Source organism: Neomonachus schauinslandi, chromosome 5, assembly GCF_002201575.2.
Source record: "Neomonachus schauinslandi chromosome 5, ASM220157v2, whole genome shotgun sequence".
NCBI classification, from domain to species: domain Eukaryota; kingdom Metazoa; phylum Chordata; class Mammalia; order Carnivora; family Phocidae; genus Neomonachus; species Neomonachus schauinslandi.
The window spans coordinates 175,020,957-175,034,214 of record NC_058407.1 but is presented as its reverse complement, the minus strand read 5'-3'; the positions used below and the strand labels follow the sequence as shown (position 1 = coordinate 175,034,214).

Below are 13,258 nucleotides of genomic sequence, written 5' to 3'. Positions count from 1 at the left end.
TTGAAAAAGAAGAATGAAGCTCGTTCTTGAAACATCCTGGTTTCAAAACTTACTAGAAATCAACAGTCATCGGAAAAGAATGGGCTTTATGCAGGTAACAACGTGGATGAATCTCACTGATGCCAAGTGAACAAAGCCAGTCTCAGAAGATTACATATTGTAGGATTCCACTCATCAGACATTACTGACAAAAATGGAGAAGGTGTCCATGGTTGCCAAGGGGTCAGCAGTGTGGAGGTGGGTGGTTACAATGGAAGGGCACAAGGGGGATTCTGAGGTGATTAAATTACTTTGTTTTCCAACTAAGGGGCAATTAAAATTCATAGAATGGCACCCCTCATGAAAAAAGGCAATTTTACCATATAAATAATCTTTTAAAAGATTTAATTATTTATTTGTCAGAGAAAGAGAGAGAGAGAGAGAGCACAAGCAGGGGGAGCGGCAGGAAGAGGGAGAAGCAGGCTCCCCGCTGAGCAAGGCGCCTGTTGCGGGGCTCGATCCCAGGACCCTGAGATCATGACCTGAGCCGAAGGCAGACGCTTAACGACTGAGCCACCCAGGCATCCCCGGGTAATACTTTTTAAAGTAAAATATAAAAAAAGCTCCTGGGGGGGCGCCTGGGTGGCTCAGTCGGTTGGGCGACTGCCTTCGGCTCAGGTCATGATCCTGGAGCCCCGGGATCGAGTCCCGCATCGGGCTCCCTGCTCGGCGGGGGGTCTGCTTCTCCCTCTGACCCTCCTCCCTCTCGTGCTCTCTGTCTCTCTCATTCTCTCTGTCTCAAATAAATAAATAAGATCTTTAAAAAAATAAAATAAAAAAGCTCCTGGGAACATCCTGTACTTTATCTGTATCTTACTGTGACGGCAAGTGCATGTGTGCACATCTATCAAATGTGTCTACGGCACTACGTGGGGGTGAAGGTGGGGGGAGTCATTTTATTGCTGACCTTCTTTAGAACTGAAGGCACACAGTGATAATAAAAGGAGACTGGCTTGCATTTGGTTTCATTATTGTTTTAACCTTCTCCAAAGAGGACGCACCATCTTAGACCGGTGCCCGGCGGGGACAGCTGCACGAGTCTGCCCCTGGTACTCCGGCGGTCGTAACACCGTACCTTTTACGGGGATGCGTTCTGCTGCAGGTTAACCACCCTCAGGAGAACACTGTTTTCTAAAACGCTCTTTGGACTGTAGACTTCTGCAGACTAGCACAGAGAACGGACAGGTGCAGAGCCGGCCCACGGAAAGTACTGAATCGATGTCAGCTGCTCTGGCTACAGCTGCTCTGGCTACAACTGCTGTCACTACCAGAGCCAGAAGCTGTCCTCACCCGTGAAGTACGATGCACCAGAACCCCAGACGCAGCCAGACTCCCGCGGTCTAAATGCCGTCAAGCTTCTGAGACCCAGAAAATATGCTTACACGTGTGTCAAAACACGGACAACAGTTAATGCACAGAGATGTTCATCGTAGCTTGCTCTGAACGGCTGAAAACTTGAAACAACTCAAACTCCAAAAGTAGATTAGTTAACTGTGTTTTGGAACAGACTCTCCATTTACAAAGGGTCTGTAAAAACATGGGAAAGTGTTAGGTTACAAAGTGAAAAAACAGGGTTTGAATGATGTGCTTCACTGTTTATAAAACATACGTGAATGGAAAAAACGCCAAGACTCCAGTGAGAGATGGTGGTTCCTATAGATTTAAGTGCAATCCTTCTCAAAAATCTCACTAAAACAAGAGTAAACGTTTTCCTCTTTTTTTTCTATACTTTGTACTCCCAAGAGGACAAAGAAAATAAAGGAAGGAACAACATCAAAATAGACCTTTAGAAGCTGGAAAGCAGATGGAGGAGTGATAAATAACCCAAAAAGCTAAATCCTGGGCTGGCAGTGGAAAAGCCAAGAAAATCCTATAGTCTCAGGAATGGGCACCACCAGTAGTCACTTCTGGAAACAGGGAGAGGGTAGGGCTCAAACTGGAGGATTGTCTGGAGGTGGGTTTTTTGTTTTGTTTTTAACTTTGTAGGAAATAATTACAGTAACTTGCAAAAAACGTACAAGGAGGACCATGAGCTCTTCACATAGTCTCCCTCCGTGGTAACAACCGGAGCAAATACAGTTCAGTATCAAACCCAGGAAAGCTGACCCTGGTGCAGCCCGCAGAGGCTCCCACTTGCTAGCCCGCATGAGAACCCACCGTACACGCAGATCTATGTAACCACCGAGGGCAAGACGCAGAACTGGGTCAGCACAGAAGGCCGCTCACGCCATCCTCCTGGACACACATACACCCCTTCCCCCCAAAACCCTGACAACCTCCTCTTTTTTCTGGAAGAGACTGCATAAAACTGATATTACTCTTCAAGTGTTTAGAATTCTCCAGGGACACCATGTGGGCCTGGAAATATCTTTTGGGGAAGCATTTTAGTTATGAACTCAATTAGTTAATGCTTACAAGACTAAGCAGATGATCGATTTCATGTTGGTTGAGTTTTGGGAGTCTGGTTTTTGAGGAATTGGTCCGTTGCTCCTAAGGTAACGAACTTGTAAGTATAAACCGTCCGGAGAACTCCCATTATACCCTTTAGATGGCTACAGGATCTAGGGACATCCCCATCTCGTTCCTGATATAGGTGACTGTTTTCTCTTTCCATGTGTGTCTGTTTTGCTAGAAGTTTATTGATTTTATTGCCCTTTCTCAAAGAAGGTTTTGTTTCAATAATATTTTCTACTGTTTCTCTCCTTTCAGTTTCATTATTGTTTGCTACTTACTATTTCTTTGTTTCTGCTTGTTTGGGGCTGGAGGCTGGAATAGAAGTTTGAGACCTTCCCCCTTTGAGCGCTATCCACCTCCTTGGCACTCACGGAGCCGTGTCTCGTGGATTTAGGTCTGTGCCTTACCATGACCACTCAGTTGTGTTGACTTCTCCTTCGAGACTTCCTTTTTCACACGTGGGCTATTTAGAGGTGCGCCGTCTAATGTGCAAATGGGAAGAGATGGTCCCGTTGTTTTCCTGTTACCTCCAGTGTGAGGTTGGTACAGTCAGAGAGTGTGCTCTGTAACTTTGATGCTTCCAAGTGTGTTTCATGACCCCAGACGTGGCCTGTCTCAGTGATGCCCGGGTGCCCGTGGAAGGAGGGACCCACGGAGCGCTCCATAAACGCCGGGCGGACCCTGTGGTTGGCGGTGATGCTGAGTTCCTCCGTGACTTCACGCGGTCCTGCCGTCTGAGCTGAGCTGAGGCCTCGACCGTGCACGTGGATCGTCTGTTCCTGCTGTCAGTCCTACCGCTTCTCGCTTCGTGTCCTAAAGTTGTGCTGTTTGGTGTGAACACACTTGGGGTCATCATGTCTTCTTGCTACACTGGTCTTGGTGTGATGTCCCTTTTTGTCTACAGCAACCTTCTTTGCTCTCAAGTATATTTTATTTGATATTAGTTAAGGCAGCTACGCCTACATGAAGAAATTAATGTGTGAGTGGTGCCCCATCTTTCACCCTTCCCTTTCACCCCACCTAGATGGCTGTGGCCCCAGGGAGCCTCGTCAGCAGAACAGGAGAGGTCTGTGCTTTTATCCACCTGCTCATCGCCATCTTTTAACTGGTGCATCTAAATCATTTCCATTAAAAGTAGTTACTGATTTGCTCCTGCTTAAATCTGCCACGGTATTATTTGTTCTCTGACTATGCCTCTGTTTCTCGTTTTTTGCCCTCCTTGGATGCTTTTAGGATTCCTTTGTATTTACTGACAGTGGTTTGCATGCAGCACACTGTGGAGCCATCTTCGTGGTCCCTCGGCCGGCGGCATGACTGACTGGACGCCGAGGTGAGGAGCAGAAGCGGAGCTGCCCCCGGGGCCCGGCCCCCCACATGCAAGGAGCGCCACCGCCGTGTGCGGTCACAGGCTGCGGACCACCGAGTGCCAGTCAGCGAAAGCTGGGGGAGGAGAGCCCATGCCACTGCCCTCCTCCCCTCTGTCAACCTGTCCTTCTATTGGGGGCGCTCCCTTAGCTGCTCAGCACGGGGTCTCTGTTGCTGGCACTCCGAGGACGTCTGGCTTCTCTGCTGGCCCTGAAGCTCACGGTCCCCGGCGGACAGCTTGTTTCAGAGCGTGAAGGACGGCCTCCACGGCCCCCGAGGCCAGCTCCACGCTGCTCCAAGTGGCGTCCCCGCGCACGGGGCAGCGTTTCTCTGCAGCTCCTTTCAAGACTCTGTCTCTCAGTTCATATTAATCAGGATGTGCCGCGTGTGAATTTCCCCGGCTGTACTTGGTGTGCGGTTCTCCCAGCTTCTTCAATCTGTATGTTCATGCCCTTCACCGCATCCGAGGAATTTTCAGGCATTGTTTCTTCAGATATTTTTCCAGCTCCAGTCTTTCTCTTGCCTCCAGGGCGCCAATTAATGCATGTTTATCTCCGGGGCCCCAATCCCAGCGGCTCCGCTCCTGTTTGTCAGCTGTTAGCCTGTTTCTTCCATCCTCCTAACTGATGCCATCTGTCCGTCTGCCTTGGAGGTCACGACTCTGTCCCCGGCCCACTGCTGAGTCTGCCCTGTGAAGTCTGCATTTCTGGTGGCTGGATTTTCCAGGTATACAAAAATTTCTGTTGGGCTCTTCTTCTTTTCTTTTTTAAACTAATTTCTCCTTTCTCGAGGTTTACCATTTTTTCATTTGCTTGAAGATTGATAACTGTTCGCCGACGCGTTTTTACGACTGCTGCTCCACGATCCTTGTCAGATAATTCTACCGCCCGTGCCACTGCCCTGCAGCCTGTCTTCTCTCGTTCACGTTACGACAGCCTGGCTCTGGGCAGGATCGGAGATGTTTTACCATGTCCTGCAACCGAGTTCATCTGCGTTTGGCAGGTAGCCCCGTGTAGACGCAGTGCGAGTCCAGGAAGCAGGTGCAAGTCCCGCTACCTGTGGGCCCTGCTCACGCAATGCTGGCAGAGGTGGACCCTGCACACAGTGGGGTCCCACGGACACGAGGGACAGGAAAACAGGGCCACCCTGCTGCTACAGGTCGGAGTGCAGGCTTCCTGCTGAGCCTTCTGAGCCTGGGGCGGTGGGAGGCGGGGAGCAGGCCCTGCGGTCTTGCTACAGCTCTCGGATGCAGGGAAATCTGGGTGGCGGCGGCTCCTGCCCAGGGGGCCATGGAAGGCCGGCTCCCCTCGCCCTACGGACACAGCCGGCACTCTGCCTGCTCTGGGGGTGCAGAAGGTGGGTCACCACTGGCCCGGCTGACACGGGCTGTGGGGCCCGAGTGCCCCTGCTGGTTGTCGTGGGGCGGGGGTTGTCGGAAAGGCTCTCCCTCGAGCCTCCCAGGTGTGTGCCTGCAGCTGGTCCGGGTCAGAGCCTCTGCAGCTCCTGGTCCAGGGGCTCGGGGAGCTCACCACCACGCTGCTCAAGTCCCAGGGCCCCAAGGGGGCCGCCTTCGCTCCCCTTCCAGGTCTTGCCCGCCTGTGTGTCATGCCGGGTTTGGAGTCACAAGGGGAGGGCATGGCAGAACGGGATGACTGACCAGAAGGGGGCACGGAGATCTTTGGAAAAGCCAGCATCTCTGTGTTTCCCGTCACCCTTTTCTCTCCCTGTCTTAGAAGAACACCAGAGGTTTATTTTCTTGAGAGAGAAAATAGCGGGTCTCTGGGCCAAGGAACACCAGATAAAGTGCAAAGTCACCGCTGTGACCGGGGGCCTTCGGGAAGGTTTCCATAGTGATGCTGAGCTTCCCCGTCCTGTCCCCTCAGTTCCCAGGTGACGGCAGCACCTATGCCTCGCAGACAGGATCTTCCCCAAAGACACGACCAGTCCCGAGGCCCCGTGAGGTGGCCCAGCAGAGCCCTCCGGGCCCCACCTGCACCGCAAGCAGATGGCTGGGCCCACCACACTCTTGAGAGAGCAAGGTCTGGTTTATACCCGCCACGCTGACCTGACCACGGAAGCAGCCAAGAGAGAACAGGCCGCCCGGAGAGAAGAGAGCTGCAGAGCGGACACAGTGTGCTCGTGAAGCCTCAACAAGGCGTCTGAAGTATAAAAGGATATGCAAGGAACAACAACCAAACAACAAGAAATTTTAGGAAACATCACTGTAGAAATACAATAAGAACCGGCTGATAAATCTGAGAATATGTTACAGAAAGTAGAATAAAAAAATGGAAAATAAGACCAAAAATCTTTTTAAAACAGAGCACGAATTCAGGAAGTTCAACACCCAAATGATACTAGTCTCAGAAAGAAGAACTAGAGAAACCGAAGAGAAGAAATAATCCAGGAATAACCCAAGAGAATCCCCAAGGACTGAGGGGCAGGGTCTCCGGAGGCCGCTGAGCGCCCCGCACAGCGCAGGAGCACAGGCCTGAGCGGGTCCCTGCAGCAGGTGGAGACAGGCGTCAAGGACAAGATGCTTAGGCCCCGAGAGAGACGGACAGAGGCACACACCTCCACCGCCGCATCTCTCTGCAGCCTGGCACCTGGCCCTCGGGAGAGGCCACCAAGCTCCAGCCTGTGGAGCAGGGGGTTGGCAGAGGGGCCCAGGCTTGGTGGTCAGGCCACTGCTCACAGGGGTGCCTGTGACCCAGGAGAAGGAGTCCTGCTGACCAGAGGCTTCCCCGTCCGACCTCCCAACGGAGCTGCCAGTCGGCGGGGAGTGTGAGGCCGCAGAGGCTCCTGCAGGCTGGCCCCGGCCTCCCCGGCCTCCCCTGAGACACCCGGTGCTGGCCCAGGAGCTCATGGCCTGTGAGCACCAGGGCTGGAGAACTGCCTCACCCGGCGGCACCACCTTTCCACCAGGACCACTCGCTGAGGCCCACGGCCCCAGGTCTGAAAGGAGGAGGCATCAGCAGGTCTGACACGCAGGGAGGCTAGTTTTGCCCTCAAGGCCTGGGCTGTGGGTGGGGCCGGGTGGCCATGGCCCTGTCCAGCGGTGCCCTCGTCTCTGAGATCGCCCAACCGTTCTGGGAGCTCAGGGGGCAGGGCCTGTGTCTTCCTGATCGTAGACTCATGGGTGCAAGGAAGACGGGGTGTTCAACAAGGACTTGTTCAATACAAGATTTTTTAAAAAACGAGTGAGAGTCTAGCACCTGGCCTTCTGGAAAGGGTGTGGGTGGGACCAGGGGGCACGGTGCCTGCCGTCCCCGAAGCAGGGGTCCTGGGCTGGTGGAGAGGGCCTGGGGCCGGGCCAAGAGCAGGGGGAGGGGCCGGCAGGTGCGGCAGAGCCACACGCGACTCCGGGGGACTGAAGTCCACATGGCCACTGAATGCACAGACCACACTCAGGATCTGGCTGCCACATGACAGCAGAAAAGAGCACCAGGATTTTTTCCGGTGGAAAGGCCCGCAGCATCCACGTCCCTCTCTGCGCAGGTTCCCCTGGTTTGCTGGTTAAAGAGCAACGTCCCGTGTGCGCACAGTTAACACGTCGCCTGCACCTCACATCCTCGACCCCATGCACTTCACGGGTAACACACCCATCTGCCCGTGTCTGTCCCCGTCGCCGAGGACCACGGGCTCCCCGGTCACCAACAGCAGGCCACGAGCGGCCCACTCGTGGGGAGAACAAGGGATTAGGAAGGTGGCTGGGGGGCCTCTAGGGTCCTGTTGGGGGCCAGGGTGCCGCTCATGGGGGTGCGGGTGGCTGCTACCCGCCGGGCCCTCCCCACCTGCCCCTCCCAGCTGAAGGGCCACCCTTGAGTGGCCCCGTGCAGCTTCCCAGGAAAGCAAAGCATGGCGTGTGACGCGGGAAACTGGGGCATGGCATCACTTGGGAACGTTTACCACGAAGGGGACGCCGGGAGGGGCAAAGGCACGGGGTACGTGGGGTGAACGGGACGGTGAACCGGGGGGGGATGGGGGGTGAACCAGAGGATGAGCAGCAGGGTGAACCGGGAGGTGAACCGTGGGGTGAATGGGGCGGTGAACCTGGGATGAACTGTGAGGTGAACAGCGGGGTGAACCAGGGGGTGAACCGTGGGGTGAACGGCAGGGTGAACTGGGGGGTAAACTGGGGGGTCCACCCACTCCATAGCAGCGGAGGGGCTGGCAGGGCCTCACAGACCTTGTTTCCTAGCCACTGGTCCCGGGAAAGGGCCGGGGTTGGGGGCTCCCCGTGGCTGTGCTCGGCGGACCCTGGAGCCTGCCCAGCAGGGACCCTCGCCACAGGGCTGAGGGGGAAGCGCACGATGCGCTGTCACGCGTGGTTCCAGCCCTCCCTGGAGCGGCCAGAAACTCGGAGGGCAATGTGCACGTGCCCCGGCAAGTGGTCCACACAACTGTCGACCCAGTTTTGATTAATTAGCCACAAAGGCTCGTCTCCCACAGTTGCTTTCACCAAACGAAACGGTGGGGGCGGGAAGCTTTGATCTTGATGTACGAGATATCACTGATAAAAGCTTTTATTTAAATCTTAAAGATAAATAGAAAGGAATCCACCCAAAGCGTGACAGCCCATGCAAATGAGCGCAGCCAACAGCAGGCCAGGGCCTGGACAGCACGCCCGCATCCCTCACACGCTGCCGCCTCCCGGCGGACCCTGGGTCCCCATCCCCCCCTGGCCCACCGCCAGAGCCCCCCACGGACACCGGTTCTCGCAGCACCTCTGCTGTGCTTTGGCAGCCCCACGCTGCTGACGTGATTTTATGCGAACGACGTCCCCCTAACCCCCGTTACCCTGTAACATTCAGGAAGACAGACAAGATGTGCCCCTGCTCACCCTGCTTTGTCCTCATGCTCAGCCCGGGGGACGCCCACAGCACACGCTCGCATCTGAACAAGTCAGAGGATAACAAACGGGCGACTGCGGGATCGGGGGGGTCCCGAGGCCAAGGTCCTGACACGAGAGAGGCTCCGGAAACGACGGGAGAAACCTGGAACCCAGAGGGGGCCACTGCCTGCACCCACACACTTCCCGTGGGGAAGTCCATGGCCGATGCATCGTATCGCTCCCGGTTCTCACAACCCGCAAAGGAGGGCTGCCCGCCCAGCGCAGACGAGCAAACAGTCCCAGAGGGGGACACAGGGCCTGACGAGCTCACGCCCCAACCCCCAGCCATGTCACCAAGCAGCAGCGTGCTCACCCACCCCGCCTCCCCAACCCGCCGAAGCTCCTGAGGATGGGAAAGCGGGCGCCCTGTGCCTGGCCGGCAGCAGGCGCTCAGAGCACCCCAGAACCCAGGCTGCTTGGCCTGCACTCACTTTGCACCCAGAGATTCTGGGGAGACGCCATCTATTTGCCCATCGGCCACTTTCCAGTAACAAACTGAAACAACAGGGCCAACTGGGGGAGCCAAGGGGAGCTGGGAGTAGGCCCTCAGAGCTCCACCGAGGTGTCCCTGAAAACCTCCTCCTTCAGGACCTGCTACCTCTCCCGGCCCAGGAGGTGGGCGGCGTGCTGCGTCAGGACAGGGTCAGGAGGATCGGGAAAGCCTCTGGGGAAACAGGCGTGTTCTGGGCAGGCCGGACACACGGACTGAAGGTGGCCTGGCTGACATTCGGGAAGCGCCCTGTGAGCAGCTCTCTTCTGAAATAGGGCCGTTTGTGCCTGGCTCCGGACAAGCCCCTGCTGCCCCCGCACAGACGGCAGAACCCGGCACACCCCTCAGTGCTGGGGGCGCAGAGCCTAGTGTCCATGCAGAGGACTCCGAGTGGACGGAGCGTGATTCGGAAAGGCAGGCCCGGAGGCCGCAGGTGCTGACGTACCTGAGCGAGCTTGCCTCCTCCCTGGACAGTGGGAAGCTCTGCTCGGCGGTGCTGGACTGAGACTGTAGCATCTTCACCTCCATCTCCAGCTGCGAGAAAGCACAAGCAGGTCAGCGGGAGGTGCTGTGGCCGCCCCGCCCCGCCCCACCCGCCCCCACGGGCCCTGAGACCGGAGATCCTGCACCCGGCTCCCAGGGGGAGGGGGTGACACTGGGGGCAGAGCCGCCGTCTCCTGGGCTACCCTGTGCCCCGGACCTCACAGCCCGCCAGACACAACATCCCTCTCGGCACCCACCCCTGGGGCGGCAGCAGACACACACTCACTCTGGGGCACGGGAAACATCAAAATCTGGGGAAAGGGGGTCCCAGCAGCTGGAAAGAACACAGTCCAAGTTTACCAATGCTTTGATCTGCTTTAATAGTCATGGTATCTTATTTATTTGCTGCTTTGAATTCCCTTGCAGAATGACAGGTGACGCAGACTGCCTGGAAGGGAATGGGGACTGGAGATGCACAAAAGCCGGAGAAGGAGCAGGGAGGGGATTCCTGCCTGTGGTCCAGGTGCAGGAACAGGGGCAGCGGCGGGGGCCTGCACGGGAGCGAGCCTGCAGTCTGCGTACAGCCCCCAGAACTCCTGCTCCCTGAGAGCACGCCTCCTCCCCGACCCCAGCTCCTTGCTCAGGACGCCAGGGCTGTTCCTCAGGGCCCTGTCTCGCACATGTGGCTCTGCACCCGTCAGTCTGACCGGGGTCAGTCTTTCTGACCGCTGTCCGCCCGGTTCTTGCGCCAGAACGGATGCTCGGTGACCGACCATGCAACAAGACAGGAAAGCAGGGGGGCGGTGAGCCCCTCATGTGCACCCGGGATGGTCTGCTCTGGCGCAGACATGGGTTTTGAGGCTCCTGTGGGAATCTCAGATGGTGGGGGGCTCTGAGTGCCCCCGAGTTCACAGCGTTCAGCCTGTGTCATGTGAGAGAACAGGAAGGCCGGCAGAGGTGGCAGGGGGGCCTTCGTCTTTCACAAGGCTTTCCCGCCGGTGCAGCCCCGTGGGTGGCGGGCTCACCACCAAGAACGCGGACCTGTCAGCCTTCGCCACTCCTCATCACACAAGACCCGGTCTGCGGGGCGGACGTCCCCGAGGGGCTCTGACAAGTCAGTGCTCATTAGAAATGACCTTAGTCGGCTGCAGAAAGAAGCACGGGTGTGAGCTGACCGGTGTCTCAAGCTCCAGAGCCCCACAGAAGCCCCTGAATGGGACAACAGCCATAAGAGTCTGCTGAGTGCTGCAGGGGGAGCTGACGGGGTGGGGGCGCAGGGCAGACATGGGTCTCCCTACCTCATCGGGGGGTGGCCTGCACACAGCTCCCGCAGCGGCCCCTCCCTGCAGCCGCCTGTCCTGATGCCCCAAAGGGAGGCCACTCGACCTCCCCACCCGACGGTGCACGCCAGGGGACAGGTGATTTCAGGAAGAGACCTCCCGCCACACCCACCCAAAGGTACAGGCTGGGAATGACGTGTCCAGTCCACGTCTGCGGACCCGCCTCACTACCCTCTGGGCCGCACGGCTGAAACCCCTGCCTCTTCACCGGAGCGGCCGAGAGCTCCCAGTCCTGCACCAGCACGTGGACGATGCCGCTGTCCTGAGCTGGGCACCAACAGCGTCTGTGGGAAGGGTGCTGACAGATCAGCGCGGCCCGGGGCTGAGGGAGCAGAGCGTGTCTCCACGTATCTGCCTTCCTGGGCCAGAAGGAGCAGCCTGCTTGAAAACATCCTCTCTAGGCTGTTCCTGGAAACGTCCCCCTGGGGCAGCTCGTTTAGGAATTCTCGGGCCCGAGGCATCCAGTCTGTATGAAACCCTGATACTAATCATCGAGGTCACATACGTGGGTGACCCCAATCCTGCTGGTCGTGGAGAGCAAGCTCGAATGGGAGTGGCCTCCGCGAAGGCCCCAGAGGAAAGGAGGGAGTCAGAGTCCCGGCACATGCCCGCCAGTGCCCACTGGCCACAGTCCCCCTGCACAGGGCAGGCACGAAGCGACCCCGCCACGGCGCCACAACGTGGAGCAAGCCTGCTCATACTCGCGGAGAAGCGGCGTCCACCATGTCCGGGGCCCTTCCTGCTCCTCCCACACATACACCTCCCTGAACTGGCCAGGCTCCCCACTCCTTTCTGACACCGCCCAGATGCTTACGCAGGAGCTGGTGGTCCCTGTGTCCTCTTCATGGCCACAGCCAAACAGGCCAGTGGACACACGGACCTCGCTGGACCAGGCCGACTCTCCTGGAAGGACACAGAACCAGCCCGAGCGCAGTCTGGGCTGATCCCTCTCCATGTCCTGAGCAGAGCAGGCTGCACACCTCACAGCTCCGAGTGCTTGTGCAGCAAAGCTGGTCTGTGGAGCCGCAAGACAGGATGCTCCGCAGGGACGTCACGGTCCCGGCCCAGGCCTGCTCCCCTCCCCCTGCGTGCTGTGAACGCTGTGCAGCCTCAGGACCCGAGGGTCAGATGTGGGACACAATGCGTACACACCCCAGAGGCCTCAGCAAAAGCACCCTGGTCACCCCGGCGCTAGCTGCAGCCACCTGGAGCCGTCCGGCCGAGCGGCTCCAGGACGGTCTGTGCTTCCGCCCGCAAATAGGAATCGGCTCGTCCCCTAACTTAGCTCTTCACTTACTCTTAGAAAAATGGTAAGACAGCCTCACCTTGTTTGGTACTCTGGTTTTCTCACTTAATCTATTTTGGAGAGATTTCCAAACCAGTGCGGAGACAGCCTCCTGGGTCATGTCTGTGGCCCCGTGAACTCCCACCTCTCGCTGACCCGTCTCCAGGGACGAAGGTTTGCGCCGCTTCCCACCCGACAGCATGAAGTCAACGCCGTGGCGAGGCCGCTCTTGCATGCGCTGGTCCCCCTGCCGGCCCCCGACGTCCCCATACGAGGATCCCGAGGCGCGACATCCCCTTGCCGTCCGTCACCAAGTTCTGAGTCTGCTTCTGACTTCCTCCTCCATCCGCCATCCTGTCCGCGACAGTTCCAGGGTCCTTCCTCTCTCCCACCCCATCCCTGCTCTCAAGCACCTCAACAAAACAAAAACCGAAACCTCTTCAGAAAACACTGGGATTGGGTTAAATGCTCGGACCGGGGAGTCAGCGTGTGAGCACGCGGCCGCCTGTCCGGCTCACGGGGGCGCCTCAGCCTCGCGCTCGCGCACGCGCTGGGGGTGGCCGGCGGGGGCTTCTGTGTACCCGGGTCTGCTGCTCTTGCACGTGGGTGCACTTTCTCGTCTCGTCGGTATCTGTGCGTGCAGGCCTCAGCACGCCTGCCCCGACCTGTGCCCGCCGCTCGGGCTGCTGCAGCAGCTCTCAGCTGGCGGGCTTGGCGCAGTCACGTCCGCTGCGAGAGCGACGGCCCGCTCCCCCGGGGCCCGGGGCTGCCGCCCACACCAGGAGCCCCGGACGTCCCGAGCGGTCTGTGGTGTCCCTGGAGCGGAAGTTCGTAGCGTCCTATTTACAGCATGTCAGTTTGGGGTTGAAATAGGCACACTCTATTATGCTGAGAAATATCCACATGTT

At 57.7% G+C, this 13,258-nt stretch overlaps 1 protein-coding gene across 1 annotated transcript in view; it reads right to left on the bottom strand.

The window, feature by feature from the left end:
- Window positions 1-13,258, bottom strand: part of MAD1L1 (mitotic arrest deficient 1 like 1) — a 285,464-nt gene that overhangs the window by 99,219 nt on the left and 172,987 nt on the right. Inside the window, exon 12 of the mRNA XM_044915187.1 lies at window positions 9,688-9,776. Within this exon, the coding sequence (XP_044771122.1) occupies window positions 9,688-9,776 (89 nt within the window). The remainder of the gene's footprint in view (window positions 1-9,687; window positions 9,777-13,258) is intronic.